A 19,942-nucleotide genomic window follows, 5' to 3' on the forward strand; every position below is an offset into this window, starting at 1 on the left:
GAAGAGATAATGGAACCTTTTCTGTATTTATTAGACACTTGCTGTGTGCTAAGCTCTTTACAATGAGTATTTCATTTTGATCTTCATTATCCTGGGAGGTTGGTGCTATTACTGCCCCCATTGTACAGTTGAGGAAACTGGCAAAGACAGAGATTAACTGACTTGTACAAAGTTATCCAGCTAGTAAGTATCTGAGGACAAATTTGAATTCAGGTCTTCCAGACTTTAGGCCCATTGTTCTGTCCACTGGATCACCTCACTGCTTTGAATATGAATGGAAAGTTAGGAAACAGACATTCTTGAATTTCATTCAGTGGGCCTTGATTGGTGTATTAGCTAGATTAGATATACACAAGTGAGTATGGGCAGTCAAAGTAAATCTAGAGCCTAAAGATATAAAATACATCCTGACAACTGTCCTAGGGATGAAAGGCCACACATCACCAGCATGACTTAGTTCAATTAAATTCAACAAACATTTATTAAGTACCTACTTCATGCAAAGCACTAATCTTAGCATGAAATTTAAAAAAATTAAAAGAGGGGCAGAAAGGCAGCTCAGTGGATCAAGGCAAGCCTGGAGATGGGAGGTCCAAGGTTCAAATCTAGCCTCAGACACTTCCTAGGTGTGTGACCCTGGCCATGTCATTTAACTAAACTCCAATTGCTCTTACTGCTCTTCTGTCTTGAAACAGATATTTATATCAATTCTAAGACAAGGTTAAGGGTTTAGAGGGAAATGGCAAAAAAACAACACAGCTTTTACCCTCAAAAAGCTTGCAGTCTAATGCAGGGGATTGGGGATGTACACTTTGTGGGGAGGGAGGTAAAGAGAGAATAGAAATTAATTTGCTGCATGCCAAATTACATTTGAATGTGACACTGGAAGGGATTATGTAGAACAGGATCTTGAATGAAAAAAGAACTAGTCAAGGAAAGGAAAAAGTAAAATATAAGAGAGAGTTCTGGGATGTAGTCACATGCCCTAAAACAGAAGGGAATATTACTCTCTCCAGGCCCTTGTCCTTCAGGGGCAAAATGACATCCATTCAAAAGTCATAGTAACTGGTTCAGAGTGAGGAGGGGCTGGTGGGTCAGAGGCAGGGTGACTTCTCCTTAAGCTCCAGCTTGTTCCCTTACAGATACAAGGCTGTGGTCACTAAAAGGTATATAGTAACCTTTGTCTTTTGGCCAATGTGAGAACACAAAGTATGTCACAAAACTATATGACATCATACATTCTGATGATTTGCATTCTTCTTGGCTTTCCCAGGATGTAGGCAAATTTTGGTCCATAAGGCACTTATTTAAAAATACAGATATGATTGAAAGCAACATAAATTAATATATTCAGATAAATGATAAGTGATATGAATTCATTTTTCTTCTATCCCCTTTATAACTTGATAGTGTAAAAAGACTTTAAACAGGGAGTCAGGTTATCTTTGTCCTAGATCCATCTCTGCTACTAATTAGTTGTATGACCATGGGCAGGTCACTTAACTTTGTTTGTCTGCAAAATGGAGACATTGAACTAGATGATTTCTAAGTTCTGTTCCAGTTCTAACAAGTTCTGTAATTCAACAAAGTCTCCATGAATTACCTTTTTAACTACATGAATCCAATGACTTTGTCCTAAATTGATGGAGATCCTAATTCCTCTTTGGAGATAATTCCTGTGAATTGCTGTGGCTGGGAAAGCTCCTCAATTGTTTAGCTCCTTTTCAAATGGTGAGCCTATCTAGGTTTTTGCTCATCTAGGTTCAGTTAGTTCTGATTCTCCATGACCCCATTTGGAGTTTTTTTAGCAAAGATATTAGAGTAGTTTGCCATTTTCTTCTACAGCTCATTTTAAAGATGAGGAAATTGAGGCAAATAGGATAAGGTGACTCATCCAAGGTCATACAGCTCATAAGTGTTTGAGGCCAGATTTGAACTCAAGGAGAAGCCCAGCTCTCTATCCACTCCACTCCACCACCTCGCTGTCCTACCAAGCTAATACCTGATACCTTTACCTTTAAGGTATTGATACCAATACCTTTAAGAGCCTGATAGGACCTTTTAGAGCTTCATCAGCTCCATAAATTAACCCTCAAGTATTTGGAGTCACCTGTGTAATATGAGACATTAGAGAAAGGGCTTAGGTGAATCGATTTAGAGATGCCAAAGATGAAATCATTTTACCTAAATCATAAAAATCAATCAATGTGCCTTTATTGAATACTTGTGTACCTTTCACATAAAAGCAAAATGAATCTTATTTAGGAAGTTCTATCTCGCAATCCAAGGTAGTAAGATGACTTAAAACCATGAGGACTAGGGGGCAAGATGGGTGGCTCAGTGGCTTTAAAGACAAGAAGGTTTTGGGTTCAAATCCGGCCTCAGACACTTCCTAGCTATGTAACCCTGGGCAAGCCACTTAAACCCCATTGCCTAACCCTTTCTGCTTTCTGTCTTGGAACCAACACACAGTATTGATTCTATGGCAGAGGGTTCATGTTTAAAAACAAAACAAAATATGAGGATTCACCAAATTCACCAAAGCAGCAAGGGGGCAGTGAGAAGGGGAGGGAAAAAGGACAGTAGAAAGAGAGTCCAAAGAGGTAGATTATAGCTCAACATAAGAAAAAACTTAGTATCAGAGCTGTTTGAAAGTAGCACAGACTTTCCTGGGAGCTTCAGGTAGAAGCTGGCTGACCATTTGTTCAGAATGTTACAGAGGAGCTCTGTTCAGGTATGGGTTGTATTAAAGACCTCTGAGGTCCTGTTTACTCCTAAGAGTCAGCAATTCAGCAGATACCATTCTTTTAATATATATCCATCATTTCTTTATATAACTTAAATATCAGAACTTCAACAAAGGTATTGACTCCAAAGATTTCTCCCAATTAACTGCTTTTTGTTTATGCAAAAACTTTATTTTATAAACTAAATGATCCATCTTGTTTTCTCTGTTCAAGCCTGTCCCTTGTTTAGTTGAAAATTCTGCCTCTAAACCTAGTAATCAAATAGATATCTTTGTCTTCTGTTCTATTCTTTATGATATGATCTTTTGTCCTTAGTTCATATATCCAGTTGGAGCTTATTATGTTATGTAATGCAAGGTTTTGATACCATTGTCAGAAAGCAGTTCTGATGTACATTGGTCAGTTGATTCATTGAATTGTTTCAGAGACAGAAACAGACAGACAGACAGGAGGGAGATGGAAAAGGCATACGCATATTGTTCAGAGAAGTATATCAGATGGCTCTGTGAGTCATAGCTCTCCAACGTATTTGTCTTATAGTGGATCCAGCAGATTGAAGGGGCAGAGGCAGCACTACATCAGAAGATGATGGAACTGGAGAGTGACATGGTAAGCCCAGAGATGTCTTTCATATGGCTCATTCTACCGCAAGAAAAATAATCAAATGATAGGAAACCACTGTTTGGCCTGGCCAGTTCCACCTGATCTTTCTGAGCAGATGTTGGATATCTTTTCCTCATTATGTGTTTATTTTGGGATTGAGGGTGGTGGTTATGGACCCACCTTGGAACTAGATACTCAGAGATCGCTAACAATCATTAAGTCACATACTTTCATGTTTTATTTTTTCTAAAAGCTGCTGTAAAAAGAATGAACCCAAAAGTTGTCTTTGTGGCTAGTTAAATAAAATCATCCTCCAAATTCTATTTACCAGTCAAACACAAACCTTCAGAAATTTTGCAGTTTGGAAAGCTTCAGAATTCTCAGGCTTATTTACTTTAGCTTTATTAACTCAATCTAAGAAAGAAGATTTTAGGAGAGAACATTTCATTCTATACTACTTTTGTCAAACCTGCAAACAGACATTGTTGTTTTTTCTTTTTTCTTTTTCAAAACCCTTTCCTTCTGTCTTAGAATCAATACTAAATATTGGTTCCAAGGCAGAGGAGTGTTAAAGGCTAGGCAATGGGGGTTAAGTGACTTGCTCAGGGTCACATAGCTAAGAAGTATCTGAGGCCACATGTGAACTGAAGACCTCCAGTCTCTAGGCCTGGCTCTCAGACTACTGAGCCACCTACTTGCCCCACTGTGTACTTTCTTTGAGGCACTATAAACACAGATGGTGGGTTCTACATAAAACACAAGTTTAAGCTTCATGATTTCCCAAGTGTGAGTATTTCATCCATGCAGATGATAGCCTCTCTGAGAATTATACTCTTTGTGGGTTGCTGTGTTGATGAAAACAAAAACAAAACCTCGACACCCAATGTCCAGTGCCCAAATAGGCCTCTCCATACTTACTTAGGCTGATCTTCAAGTAACAGAAGCATTGTTGACTTTCAACTTTGTCAATTTTCAAGCAAGATAGGACACAGCAGAATCTCTTTTCATTGGCACAAACTTCAAGAAGCCAGGGTCACCTTCACTCCATGAGGAGAAGGATTTTGTTATAAAAACTTCAAATACATTAGCATAAAAATGAAAATAATTTCTAATTTAACTGAATGGAAGATGTAACATGGTACAATGGGGAAAGAGCTAGATTTAGAGTCTGAGAACCATGGTGCATTGGGAAGGGAACTGGAATTAGAATCAGAGGACTTTAGTTCAAATCCTGAAACTGTCACTTACTACCTGGCTGACCTCCAGTAATTCTCTTAACTTCTCTTGGTCTCAATATCTTCTTCTGTAAAATGAGAGAAATTGGCTAGATGATATCTTTTCCAGTTATAAATCTATACTCCTATCATCTGGGTCCAGATCCCACTTTGCCACTTATAACCTTTAACTTTTCTAGGTCAGTTTCCTCATCTGTAAAATTAAAGGTTTGGTCTAGATTAGTGATTTTCAAAGTATGACCCAGGAACCTCTACAGAGGACATTTGGAGGGTTCTCAGTCATTTTTAAGGGTGTAATCAGAACTTGAAACCAAAAAGTTGAAAAAGCACTGGACTAAATGTCTCTAAAAATGCCTTCTAGTTTTAACATTCTATACTCTAAGTTCCCTTCTAGTTCTGATGTTCTATAATTCTATTATTGTCTCCTTTCATTGAGCCTCACAATCCCTTTATGACAACTCTTGGGTATTATACAAAACATGCCCATTGCCCTAGGTAAGAAGTTAGATTACTTCCAAGATATGGGTCTCGAAATTGATCTCATAGTGATCATTTATGTTATACTTTGGGATATTCTGTGCATCTGGGGGGTGTACTGGGTTTTCAATTGCTATATTTGGGAATTTTGTTCACCTTGCCTTATAATGACTAATTTTATCAACCTCTTCCAATAAGCTGGCCATACTCTATTTTCTACCACATCCCAGTTGACTATTTGATCTCTTTTGGCTTATCGAAATGGACTTTCATTATAGGAACAATTCTGCAAAATCAAAGGTTACTTGGAGGAAGAACTAGACTATCGGAAACAAGCACTTGATCAAGCTTATATGGTGAGTATAAATCACTCAGATAGATGTCATTGTTTTCCAGTCACAGAATAGAATAGAAATTCAACTCCTTTACTACACTTGATGGTCTGCAGAATCGAGAGGAGCATATCTGGTCTCCCTGACAGCAAGTCACAAACCAGTTTCTGCAAAGCAGTGTTATCCTCAGAAAAGAAGTAGATCTAGAGAGAGAGCATCTGAGTTCCATACTTTCCTTCTTGGTAGGAGTTACCAGAGCTTGCGTTCATTGCCATTGCCTTTGAGAGTTCCAAGTTACACCTACATCTTGATGATTCACTGGAGGAGAACTTAAGTGAGAGGTCAATACTTGTAAGATATTAATCTATCAAGCTGCCTTAGTGTGCATAATGTGAATTGTGAATACTGTACAAATGATGAATAATGATTTGGATGTATGAGGAGGCTGAAGAAATGATTAGGGAAGGATCATAGGACAGAATTGATTTTTAAAAAATACATGTTTTTTTCCCATTATCCCCATTATCTCCCTTTTCTATCCCCAAGTTAGAAGGGGGACCACTGAAAATTTGATATCACTTGATCATTCCCAAGGATAATAAGTACTTTCATTCATGTCATATGTAACATCAAGAATAAAGCCTAGAGCCCTTGTATTTGGGGCCGGAGAACACTTTAAAGATCATCAGGTCAAAACTCTTCATTTTACAGAGGAGAAAATTGGGGTTCAGAAAAGTTCAGTGACATGCCCATGGCTAATACATTACAGAGCAGGGATTCATTGCCCAAGGCCTCTGCCTTCAAATATAACCCTCTTTTCATGATATCAAGTTTTGCCACCCTGACAAAGTTGAAATCTACTGATCAAAAAAAAATCAAATAGTAAATATTTATTAAGTGCCTACTCTGTATCAGGCAGTGGATATATAAATACAAGGAAAGAAGCAACCTCTGTTCTCAATGTTCTTACATTTTAATTCAAAGTCAAAGTTGAGACCTACAGGTTCTCTGGCTCTGCTCTGCCTTTCTCCTCCCAAGACTTAGGAATGCTTTCTCCCTCCTCCAACAGTTGGATTTCACAGAGATAAAGTTCAAATCAGTTTTCTCAGTACTAGACATCAATAACCCTAGAATATTCAGCTCAAGAGTCAGTTAGGTTTAACAAGCTTTTCTTAATCTGTTACCAGAGAATCCAGGAGTTGGAAGCCACTTTATATAATGCGTTGCAGCAAGAAACTGTAATCAAGTTTGGAGAATTGTTAAGTGAAAAGCAACAAGAAGAACTAAGGACAGCAGTAGAAAAGTTACGGAGGCAGATGCTGAGAAAGAGCAGAGAATATGACTGTCAGATACTTCAAGAGAGAATGGAGCTACTACAACAAGCTCACCAGGTAAGGGTGTGTATGTGTGTGTGGGACAAATATTAGGATTATAAGTCAAAGAGACTTACAGAGCTAGTGGATGTAAGGCAACTAACAATAACAATAAAAATATTAGCTAACATTTATCTAGCACTTAAAGGTTTGCAAACTGCTTTAGAAATATTGCTTCATTTTATCTTTATAACAGTTCTGGGAGAAAAGTTTTATTATTCCCATTTTATAAATGAGGAAACCGAGGCAGACAAGGGTAAAGTAATTTGCCCAAGACCACATAACTAGTAAATGTATGAGGCTGGATTTGAGCTCAGGTGTCCATGATTCCAGTATACCATCTACTCATATAAATAAACAGAGAAGCATGGAATAAACGACTATGCTTTCATGTGTGTTTCTTTCTGCTTAGCGCAGATACTACAACTTGTCAAGATAGCTAGGTAGCTCAATGATTAGAACAGTAGGCCTGGAATCAGAAAACCTGAGTTAACATCTGCCTTCAGAGACTTAACTAATTGAATGTCTCTGGGCAATTTACTTGTCCTCAGTCAATCTCAATTTCTTTAACTCTAAAATGGGGTAATAGTATCACCTACTTTGCAGGGTTATTATGAGGATTGAATGAGATAATACTTGTAAACATCTCAGCACAATGGCTAGTACATAGTAGGCTCTTTATAAATGCTAGTCATTATTATTATTATAATTCTTTAAAAATATGAGTATACTTTAAAAAAACCTTCTGGAATACATTATTTAGTTCCAACTTCAAGGCCAAGCAAAAGAAGTCTTAATATGTATTCATTATGGTAGTCTTTCTAGTACTTCAGATATGTGGAGGAAGAGATCACATCAACCCCAGCAGTTTCTTCTTCTCTCTCTTAACATCTCTATTGCTTTCAGCCATCATTGGTTATAATGGCTAGAGAGATGCCCTCAAAGCCAGGAAGAACTGGGTTCAAGTCCAGCCCTGATTCACAGTGACTATAATCTTGAAGTAATCACTTAAACTCTTAGTTTTCTAGGCAATGGAGATGCTAAGTTGCAGAGAAGGTACCAACCTGCTTTGGCAGAGTTTCCTCATCTGGAAGTGCCCTAAACTGATGAAATCCCAGGTCTAGATCATAGACCCAATATTACATATAAGGTTTGGTGTACGGCTGTGCTGAGAGGGATGGGAAGGTTCCTGGAGAAGAAAACACTTAGGAGAGGTGTAACTCTTTTTTATCTAAAGAAGACAGATTAAACTTCACTTTCTTTGATCCCTGAGGGTAGAACTAAGAGCAATGAGTAGAAACTGGGGAAAGGAAGATCTCAGCATTATATAAGAAAAGCTTCCCAACTTTTAGTGGTGTCCTTAATACATACTTGGTAGATTCCCTGTCACTGGCAGTCTTCAAGGGGAAGTTAGATGACCAACTTGACTTGTTATTTAGCTAGACTAATTAAAGCAATGACTTTTGTGTTATTGGGACCTTTCCAGAGAAAATTCCTGTTTAGATAATGTTTTAAGTAGATTATCTTTGAAGACTGCATGGTTAAATGAGACCAAACAACCCAAGCTGCCCTTCATTTGTATGTCTTCTTTGCTCCAAATTCAGGGAGGAATTGTAAAATTGTCTTTGAAATTCAGTCCTGTTTTTTCTAATCATGCTATGATTGGATGCTTTCCACAAGGCAGGGGGAATATAGCCCTCCCCTTGCCCCCACCCCAAATGTTCATCCACTCATATGCCTAATTTGAATCTCAGTAAGTCTGGAGAGAACCAAAGAAAAAAAAGAACCAAAGAGAAAAACAGAGAAAATCAGAGAAGGTGCTTTCTCTTTATCTGTGTCCAGGAAGAGAAGTAATTTGAGATATCTGTAACATAAAAGGGGAAATTGAACTGGTAGATAATTCTTCAAAGACCTGTAAGTTTTCTGGTTTGAATACTCTTTCCATTCTCTTTCATAATCTCTTAACCACTTAACGGACATTCTTTGAGAGTTGCTGTGGCCATGGAATATATCACCCAACGACTATTCTGCCAAGGGTCTTCAGCCCAATCAGTTAGGCTAGAACTCTAGTCACAAATACATGGTTCATCCCTGGGAGCATATCTGTTAGCTTATCCACTTAGGTAAAATCTTTCAGAATTACATTCTTCTGGTGTAGCCCTGAAGAACTCACAGTTAATTCCATGCTAGAGCAAGGTAAAGGAGTAGTACTTTGGTGGGGGAGACTAAATTCCCAAGACAAATCTGTTATTAATTATGGAAAATTAATATTGAATTGTGTGATAATTTCTCCCCTTCTGCCCCCCAAAAGGAAAAACCCCAAATAGTCCAATTCTAAGCCAAAGCTATTCCCAGTTTCTCCCCCAGACTATAAAAATGGGTTGGATATTTTGTCTTTTTTAAGAAATAGAGGCTGATTAGCCATGGTGAAACCTCACTTTGTTGAAAAACCAAGAATAGGCTAAGTAGCCATGATGAACTTTAAAATACAATGGTCCTGCCATGTGACAGAATGTGTTAGTGTCTTCCAGGCCCCAGCAAGGTCACACCCCTCTTATAATGGGAGGAGTGGAAGTCTCTAAGTCCATCTTTTCAGTGGCTATTCACCAATCAGAGATGTCTTGGGATGTCCAAGGAAGGGATTAATTGGTGAGCTCACAAGTGATATATATGTGTGTATATATATATAGCGAGAGACAGAGACAGACAGACAGACAGACAGAGATACACCACTTTAGATGGTGGAGAGACAACTGACTGGCATGTGCAAAAAAAAAAAAGAACGACTCTCTCACCAATCTTATGAGCAAAAAAGAGAGCAAGTGATTACTGGCTCTTGCATATAAAGGAGAAGGAGATTGGTCTGAGCTCTCAAATTTAGGACATCCCGTACTAATACCTCATTGATGGATATTTTAAGAGATGAGGTAGACTTGGTGACCTCAACTTCTCCCTCCTTACTTATTCACAGTAAAGGAAAATCTCACAAGGAATTGATACCAGCATAGTCTGAAAAGTTCAGAAAGCTAGAGCTTACTTAAATTATAGGTATCTCTTCCACATCACAGTGGGGTTAGGGGGTCTGAGCCTCCTTGATCTGAAAAATCGTTATAAAAATGTTTAGTCCTCTCTTTGTACCAGAGAAGAAGTTGATTTTTTTCTTTTTCTTTTATGTGTTTACACTAAAAGAAATTGTGTATATTTGTGTTACTAAATGATAACTATGTTGATATCATACAATACTATACATATATTCTATGCATTTCTGAGTTTCTAAACTTTTCCCATGTTGTCTGCTGGTCTTCATATATCATCTGTGGTTTCTGCAAAGCTCCCCCAAAATTCCCACTTACTTTTTTATGCTGAAGCACAATATACTGAAATCATGATGAGGAAAGTCACAATGTGGAAAGAATACCTGTACTTTACCTTGGAAGCTCACAGGAAACTCAAGGTTTAAGAAAGGTTTCCATATAGAAATGATTACAACTCAACATTAATTTCCTCATAACAGACTTCTAGTCATCATTGTAGTCATTCACTCTTCTGGAATAAAGTAAAAGGCATTAGTTGGCAGCCAAGACTACCAAAACCCAACAGGGAACCCACTTACCATCAACCAGGAGGTCAGGAATCCAGGTATCTAAGATGAGGTTTGCTCCACTGCAAAGCACTATTTGTAGGGAGATTGGCAAGACCCTCACAGGTTGTTGACTATCCATTGGATATATGAGAATGACTTTCCATGACCGAAGAATTTATATAGCCCTTTGTTTTGTATATCTCACGCATACCTTACAGATGTGGTTTTTCCTAAATAAATAAGTAGAGCATAAAATGTTATTGGATAAGTGCATTAGAGGTGCCAAAATGCTCTGTGAAATCTGGCTGCATATCTGTTTGTGTGCAGAGGGCAGGGATCCAGTCTTATCTTGTCTTTGCATTTTCTCCAGTGCCACAGAATGTGAGACTTGCGCACACACACACACACACACACACACACACACACACACACACACACACACACACACCACAAACACTTTCCCCTCTCAAACTATTACTTAACTCAAGTCCACATTACTTGTCTCTCCTTAGACTTTTGTTTAACCTTCCTAATGGGTTGTTGCTTCTGATCTCTCTCCTCTCTAGTTCATTCTTGGCAAGTTGCCTTCCTAAAGCACAGATCTCACCATGCCACTTCCCTATTCAAAGATCTTTAATGGTCCCCTATTGATTCTAGAATAAAATATAAACTCTTTTAAAAATAGAGGTGGTAAGACACTGCCTTCCTTACAGGGTTGTTGTATGGAAAATATTCTGTAAACAGTAAAATTCTATTATGGCCATAGCAATAAATCCTTTTTTTAGGGAAGCTAAAAGGGAGAAGTATTAAAGGAAAATGCTTCAATTTCATCTCACCCTTTGCAACTTCCCTCAATGGTAATAGGCCCTAGAAATTTTTCACAGCCACCTGGAAGGCTAGCATTATGATCAGGGCATGAAGAATACTCTGAAAAGGATGGACTTCTCAAACAAATAAAATAATAAAATTTTGACCATTCAAAATTAAGGTGGGAGCCTTACCTGTTTACTGAAAAGTTCAAATTAGATAAATAGATAGACAGACAGATAGATAAATAGATAGATAGATAGATAGATAGATAGATAGATAGATAGATAGATAGATAGATAGATAGATAGATTTAGATATATATCTAGATATAGGTAGGTATATTTAGAGCAGAATTTCTTGACCATTTTTGTATTATGGACTTCTTTGGTAGTCTGTGGAAGTCTATAGGCCTTCTCAGGATAAGGTTCTTAAATATAGAAAACAAAATATGTGGGATTGTCAAGGAAATCAATTATATTGATTTAATTATCAAATGTTTTAATTCTTAACTTCTATCTTAGAATTGATGCTAAGTATAGGTAAGACAGAAGAGTGGTAAGGGCTAGGCAGTTGAGGTTAAGTGACTTGCCCAGTATCACATAGCTAGGAAGTCTTATGTCAAATTTGAACCCAGTACTTCCCATTGCTATTTAGCTACCCCTAAATATTTTTTAAGGACAAGTTTACAAAACCCAGGTAAAGAACCTCAGGTAGAGCAATTGTTTATTACTTATGAACACTGAAGATATTAAAAACTAAAGTTGTCCCAAGCAGAATATATACATTCACATGGAATCACTTAATACCCATAGGCTTCCTCTTTTTTTTTTAACCCTCAACTTCTGTCTTAAAATCGCTACTGTGTAATGGCAAAAGAGCAGCAAGGCAGTGGAGGTTAAGTGACTTGCTCAGGGTCACATTGCTAGAAAATGTCTGAAGCCTGATTTGAACCCTAGACTTCTTGTCTCCAGGCTGGCACTTTATCCATTGAGCCACCCAGCTGGCCTTTACTCTTTCTCTTAAATATATCTCCAATCCTGGGATTGTGAGACTTGGCCTTTACTACACAAAATTGGCAAGAAACAAGTCATCTTGTCTGCATTTTCAAAGGATGTTAGAGCTAGAAGCAATCTTAAAGGTCATGTAGTTTGTCCTATATCTAAGCAAAAATTCCTTGTACATTTGAGGGACAATAAGGTGCAAGGGGAAGAATGCTGAATTTGAAGTCAAAGGACCAACATGTTTTCAAATTCAGCTTCTGATGTTTACTTTCTGATGTTGTGACCCTGAAGTCACTTAAGTTTCCCGGACCCCAGATTCTTAATCTGTAACCAAAAAGGGGGTGGGAGGAGTTGGACTAGCTTTATTTAGACCCTTCCAGCTCAAAATCTGCAATATGTGAATAACTCAAGGAAAGGAGAATTCACTATGTATTTGAGACAAGCCATTCTAATTGTTGATTAAGTCATAATTACTATAATTTTTCCCCAGGTAGAGAAACAATAATTGTAGTTTATACTTTCTGATAGCTAAGGTTTTATAAATAACTTCATGACAAACTGGAGCATGCCCAGATGAAGGCAACAAGTCTGGGAAAGGCACTGGAGCCTGAGCCATAAAAGGATTGTTTGGAAGAACTGGAGATGTTTAATCAGAAGAAAAGAAGATGAAGTGGGGGAGAAGGGAAAGGACATGATTACTGTCTACAATTAGCTTAAGTGTTGCATCTATAGAAACCATCTATAGAAGATGGATTATATTTGTTCTGCTGGATTAAAGAGGCAAAACCAGGAGCAATAATAGGTGACACTTACAGAGACAGATTTAAATTTGATGTAAAGAAGAGCTCCCTAATAATTGAAGCTATCCAGAAATGGAATGCTCTGCTTCAGGAGGTCATGAGCTCCTCCATTACTTGCAGCTCTTCAAGCAGAGGGTAGATGACCTTGTCAGGGATATTGTCAAAAGAACTCCATGTCCAAGCTTCTGCTCTGAATCAGGTGACATATCCTCTAATCTGTCTCCCCACCCCATGATTCAAAGAGTGAAGGAGTTGTACCACTTTAATAAGTAGATTATTAAATCTCTTGCTGGAGCTAAGATTGTTGTCTTTGATTTCAGAGAATTCGAGACTTAGAAGACAAAACTGACATCCAGAAAAGACAAATAAAGGATTTGGAAGAAAAGGTATGTGCTGATTTCTATAGTGACTTTGGTGTTGAACTGTTTAAATAATCCAAATATAATACATATTCCCCTTCCTGCTTAGTTTCTCATTCCTCTCAACTTTGGGGGTTTATATGTTGCCTTTGAATAATGTCCCTTTCCCTTAATTTTCCCACTGTGTCCATTCATCTTTCTCAACAGTTATTTCTTTGCCCAGTTCTTCATCCCAGTCTTCCCTTTCCCTGTTTCCCACTCTTTAAAAGCCATCTTTTTATTTTATGTATGTATTATATATGCCTATGCATATATACATATATGTATTTTGCTTTCCAGAATCCCCATGGTTCTGGTTTCCCATATCCCTTTTTTCTGGTTCCTCCCTCTCTCACACTCCCATCTCTTTTCCTCTGGGACAATAAAGTAGACACTTCAAGGAGTATGTTAATCTTTCACATTATGACCAGAGATCCAATTAAAGCACTGGACTTGGCAAGTAGTGGACTTTATGCTCTCCCTAGTGACCTAAAAGAATAAAACCATCTTCCCGGCCACCTAAGAACCCAGAAAGGGACTTTGACCAAGAATTTTAGCTTATCCAAAGTGAATACTACATTTTTGTGTATGCATGTAGGGGTGAAGGGGTGTGTATGAGAAGCTGAGGTTGGTTGTTAGATCAGAAACAACGTATGCTGCCCAGAATTCAGAAGATCTATAGTTTAATACTGACTCTCTTACTGACAGAGGGATCTCCAAGTAAATCACAATTCCCCAGGTTCTCAAAGTTTTCTGTTCTACAAAATGGAAATAATAAGACCTGTGCCTATTTTCTTCCTCTCCCTAGAATCAAATGAGCCAAAATAAATGAAAATGAATTGAAAAGTCAAGTCACTAAACATGTGGCATAATAGTAAAAATATGTGGTGTGTCTTTATAGCATATAAGTTCCCTGAGAACAAAGATTGCTTTGTTTTTGTTCTACCATCCTCATTGCCAAGTCCAGTCCCTAGAATATAGTAGGTATGAATAAATTCTTATTGATTAAATGACTGTAGTTTCAGTACTGACCCCAATATTGATTTCCTGTGTGGTCTCTAAGCTCCAGTTTCCCTTCAGAGAAATATTTGTATTCCGTATTTTAGAAGAGGAGAAAGTACTTTGTTTACCTTGAAGTGTTGGAGAAAGTGTATTGTTCATACACTTAGTAAGGTCTTTTTAATACATCAGACTCAGAAACACATACTTCTAAGAATGTCATTTCTACAAAATACTAGTTCGATTTACCCATAGTTTCCAAGATGTTCAAAATTCAACTGCAAAACTATATGGAGCAAAGGTACTGGCAATGCACCAATCACAAGGACTCCCTTTCTCTCCACATGTCAAAGGCAGATCCTTCTACAGATTTTTACAGTATAGGTAGGGTGAGAAAAAGAGGAAAGACTCACATTCTCTTTCCTTTGTGTGACTGGAACAGGGCCAGATCACATCTTTTCTGTTTGCACTTGTTCAGGCTTACACTGCCTGGTTTGAGGCCGTATGGAATGTGGCTGCAACTCATAGCTGAGGCAGCTCCTCTTACCCCAACTAGTTCCTTTACTCGGGGAGTCTGTCTCTCTGTACTCAAAAGCAACATATTAAATGGGTTTTCCCATAGCCATAAAATAGCAGGAAGCGAGACATTTCTTGGAATAGCCATCTAAGAATATCATGGAGGAAGAAAGAGGTGCTTTTCCCTACCACAGCCCAAGAGCTGACTTGTCTAATTCCATGGCACCTTCTTCCCACACAGCCCATATCCCTCAGTGCCCAAAGTACAATGAGAAAATTGAGGCCAGCAGAATATTAGCAATTTTTTGGCCACTAGCCACTAAAGACTAGTGCTGAAGAACAAGTTCTACTTTTTTTAAAAAAATAATATTTTATTTGATCATTTCCAAGCATTATTCATTAAAGACAAAGATCATTTTCTTTTCCTCCCCCCACCCCCCATAGCTGACACGTGATTCCACTGGGTGTCACATGTGTTCTTGATTCGTACCCATTTCCATGTTGTCAATATTTGCATTAGAGTTTCGTTTAGAGTCTCTCCTCTGTCATGTCCCCTCAACTGCTGTAGTCAGGCAGTTGCTTTTCCTCGGTGTTTTCACTCCCATAGTTTATCCTTTGCTTATGAATAGTGTTTTTTCTCCTAGATCCCTGCAGAATGTTCAGGGACATTACACCACCACTAATGGAGAAGTTCATTACATTCGATTATACCACAGTGTATTAGTCTCTGTGTACAATGTTCTTCTGGTTCTGCTCCTCTCGCTCTGCATCACTTCCTGGAGGTTGTTCCAGTCTCCATGGAATTCCTCCACTTTATTATTCCTTTGAGCACAATAGTATTCCATCACCAACATATACCACAATTTGCTCAGCCATTCTCCAATTGATGGGCATTCCCTCGTTTTCCAGTTTTTGGCCACCACAAAGAGCGCAAAAATATGAATATTTTTGTACAAGTCTGAAAAAGTTCTACTTTTAAGTCAAGGTTACCCAGGTCCAAATACCTGTTCTGCTAGTTATATCATAGATTTAGATCTAGAAGGGTCATCAAGTCAAACATCCTCTTTTCTAAATGAAAAAAAAATCATATGTGCCCTATTTTCTAAGTGAAAAAAATATTTTTAAATGGAAATCACCCTATTTTCTAGAGGAAAATAACAATAACAACAGAATAGACAGATTGAGTGGCTTCTTAGGCTTTCCGACAACTGCTAATTTATCTGAGACAGAATTTGAACCCAAATCTTCTTTGTTCCTAGTCCAGTGCCTCATCTACTACTCCACAATTCCAAGTAGTTGTGTAACTTTAGATGTCAGTTCTTTTTCCTAAGCCTCATTTTGCTTATACATTAAAAGGGGATAATAATCATTGATTAGTAGCATGGTATTGAAGATCATGAGCTGGCCTCCAAATTAGTAAGATCTGGGTGAAATCTCATATCTAAGACATACTAGCTTTGTGATCCTGGACAAGTCACTTAATCTTTGTGTCTTAGAGTCTAAGGTTATCTATTACAGAGAAATATCAATCTACATTAGTAGAAATAGTTTTCTTACATGGAGTTCTCTATATCCAAGAGACAACAGGTTCAAAAGAATAATAATTACCATCATCATTGAATTCCCTACCTTGCAGGATGGTTGAACAAAGCACTTTGTAGTAATAACAGTTCATATTTCTATAGGGTAGTTTTAAGGTTTGCAAAGCACTCTTCCTACAAATACTCTGTAATGTACATACTTTAGAGAATTTTAGGGGCATCCATATTTCTTGCCCCCATCCTACATCACATATAGTCTATAACCTATCTTTGGTTTTCACATATCAATTACGAAGTGTTGGGTTGTTGGATGTGTGTGTGTGGGGGGGGTTATTATGGATTGACAGAAATGATTTGTTTGCGACATACTGAGTGTGAGACATTGTTAGCATCAAACACACTTTCCCCCCTAGGAGCCTACTTCTCTTTGCCCATGGTAATAAGCCTGGAAAAGGAATAAAAGCTGCATCTCTCATCTCAGTTCAACAAATATGTTAAACACTTGCTAAATGAGAAGTACTATGTGTGGCACTGGGGATGTAGGAAAAACAAAACAAAACAAAAGCATAACTAACCTTGCCTCCAAGGAACTTACATTCTACCCATTCCTCAGCCCAGAGAGAAGAGTCAGGCCAGTGAATAGCAGTTTTTATCTTTATTATCTTTGGATACTTGAACTGATATCTACCCCACAGAAGGAATGACACTTTCAGAGATAATTAGAATGGTCACCAAAATGGCATCTGGTGAGGCTTTTATCAGTTGTTTTCAAAATGCCACAGGGAAAAGGAGCCAACATCTTAATTCCTATAAAGTGTGGAGTCAAATGAGCCTGGATATAAAATAGAAAATACCCACTCAGTCATATTCCCCAAGAGTTCTGTGTACAAGGTATATGAGTCTGAGATTTAAACTGAAATAGAAGGTATTATCTAATCTAAGATTGGCAAACTACCTCCAGAAAGCCAAATCCAGTCCATTTTAGCGTGTTTTTTTTTACTTTAAATATACTTTTAAATACAAGAAAATTTTTAAATACAAGAAATTTTTAGCCCATGGACAGCTGAATTTGTCCCAGGGTCAAATACTTTCATTTCCTGCTTCATAGGACAGGATCAGGCAGTTTACCAGAGCTAGTAGGCTAACAACCTTGATTTTACAATGGGGATGCTGAGGTTTAGTGATGTTAAAGGACTTTCTCACATAACAGGCTCATAGATTAGCTCCCTTACTTGCCTAACGTCACAGCTAAATTGGGATTTTGAATCCAAATCTACCTGAAATGACTCAGTATAGTCTTTCCGGTGTAGCATTCCAATTTATCAGAGCAGATTGTTGATGTCCCAGCACCATGCAACATCTTGGGTATAAGCTTCACTCTAAAACCTGTGGATCTGGCTTCTCATCTTCTGATGGGGACTGTAGGTAATACTTCTAATGATCCTTCTATTCCAGATTCCCTCAATGTTGACAGTAGTTCATTTCTTACTTCTCACACACACAAGCAGGCAATGCAAGGAATGTTTGATATATCTACATCAAAATTATTTCTCCCTGGTAACTTGAGATTCAAAGGACTTAAGCAAAGTCTTTCTCTAGAAGGGATGATTTTTTTTTCTTGGTTGGGGGACATTTTATTTTATTTTTCCCCCTGTCTCTTTTTTCCATTTCAATTAGTTTATTTAGTCAATTTAGAGCATTATTCCTTGGTTACAATAACCACATTATTTCTCTCCCTCCCCTCCCTCTACTCCTTCCCATAGCCAACCCGCAATTCCACTGGGTATTACATGTGTCCTTGATCAGAACCTATTTCCATGTTGTTGATGTTTGCACTAGGATGTTCATTTAGAGTCTACATCCCCAATCATATCCCTTCGATCCATGTATTCAAGCAGTTGTTTTTCTTCAATGTTTTTACTCCCACACTGTTTCCTCTGAATGTGGGTAGTGTTCTTTCTCATAGATTCCTCCAAGTTGTTCAGAGTCACTGCATTGCCACTAATGGAGAAGTCCATTATATTTGATTGTACCACCGTGTATCAGTCTCTATGTACAAAGTTCTCCTAGTTCTGCTCCTTTCACTCTGCATCACTTCCTGGAGGTTGTTCCAGTCTTCATGGAATTCCTCCACTTTATTATTCCTTTGAGCACAATAGTGTTCCATCACCAACATATACCACAATTTGTTCAGCCATTCCCCAATTGAAGGGCATCCCCTCATTTTCCAATGTTTGGCCACCACAAATAGTGCAGTGATGAATATTTTTATACATGTTTTTTCCTTATTATCTCTTTGGGGTACAAACCCAGCAGTGCTATGGCTGGATCAATTAAAACTAGATCCAAACAATTGGAAAAACATTGATTGCTCATGGGTGGGATGAGCTAACATAATAAAAATGACAATCCTACCTAAATTAATTTACTTATTTAGTGCCATACCCATTGAACTACCAAAAAACTTTTTTACTGAATTAGAAAAAAAACATAACAAAGTTCATTTGGAAGAACAAAAGATCAAGGATATCCAGGGAAATCATGAAAAAAAATGCAAAGGGAGGAGGACTTGCAGTCCCAGATCTCAAACTATTATAAAGCAGTGGTCATCAAAACAATTTGGTACTGACTAAGGGAGAGAAAGGAGGATCAGTGGAATAGACATGGGGTAAATGACTTCAGTAAGACAGTCTATGATTCCAGTTTTGGGGATCAAAACCCACTATTTGATAAAAACTGCTGGGAAAATTAGAAGACGTGTGGGAGAGATTAGGTTTGGATCAATATCTCACACCCTACACCAAGATAAACTTAGAATAGGTGAATGACCTGAATATAAAGAAGGAAACTATAAGTAAATTAGGTGAACACAGAAGAGTATACTGGTCAGATCTATGGGGAAGGAACGACTTTAAAACCAGGCAAGGGATGACTTTTTTGAAGATGATTAAAATGGTCACCAAATTGGGCATCTGGTGAGGTGTTTATCACTTGTTTTCAAAATACCAAGGGAAGAGGAATTCTGAAAGGAAGAGTCAAGTGAGCCAGGATATAAAATGGAAAATACAAATTTTATACATGTTAATTCCCCCAATGGAACCATTATTGAGTGGCTGTTTTACAGCATGTTTCTCGTGAAAAACAAAAGGACAATCTACCAATGCATCTAGTCCCTAAATGGGAAGAGCTAAAAGTTACATATTTTGATGGATGCATGTATCTCTTTATGTGTATTTGAGAATCTTAAAATCATTTGCCTTTGAAAGGCTGAGATGAACATTGGGCAAGCTGATCTGCCTTTGATCTGAGTTATAATGGGTGGTTTGTTGGCAACAATAATGACATACCTCCTCCCCCCCCCCTTCTCTGATACCTTTTGTTGAAGTAAAAAAAATGATTAATTGATTACAGGAACATAAGTTCATTGATCAAGAGTTTGAATGAATCTGAAAAACCATCTAGTGGAACTGCCTCATTCTATAGATGAGGAAATGAGACCCAGAAAGGTTAAGTGATTTGCCAAGATA

The 19,942-nt window shown here is 37.9% G+C and overlaps 1 protein-coding gene across 3 annotated transcripts in view; it reads left to right on the forward strand.

The window, feature by feature from the left end:
- The window catches only part of JAKMIP2 (janus kinase and microtubule interacting protein 2), a 225,893-nt gene that overhangs the window by 193,943 nt on the left and 12,008 nt on the right, over positions 1 to 19,942 (forward strand). For all 3 annotated transcript variants that reach the window (XM_001380683.5, XM_007474041.3, XM_056811596.1), the window contains 4 exons: positions 3,288 to 3,356; positions 5,341 to 5,418; positions 6,582 to 6,785; positions 13,282 to 13,347. In XM_001380683.5, coding sequence (XP_001380720.2) covers positions 3,288 to 3,356; positions 5,341 to 5,418; positions 6,582 to 6,785; positions 13,282 to 13,347 — 417 coding nt within the window. The remainder of the gene's footprint in view (positions 1 to 3,287; positions 3,357 to 5,340; positions 5,419 to 6,581; positions 6,786 to 13,281; positions 13,348 to 19,942) is intronic.

This window comes from Monodelphis domestica, chromosome 1 (assembly GCF_027887165.1).
Source record: "Monodelphis domestica isolate mMonDom1 chromosome 1, mMonDom1.pri, whole genome shotgun sequence".
In the NCBI taxonomy this organism is placed as follows: Eukaryota; Metazoa; Chordata; class Mammalia; order Didelphimorphia; family Didelphidae; genus Monodelphis; species Monodelphis domestica.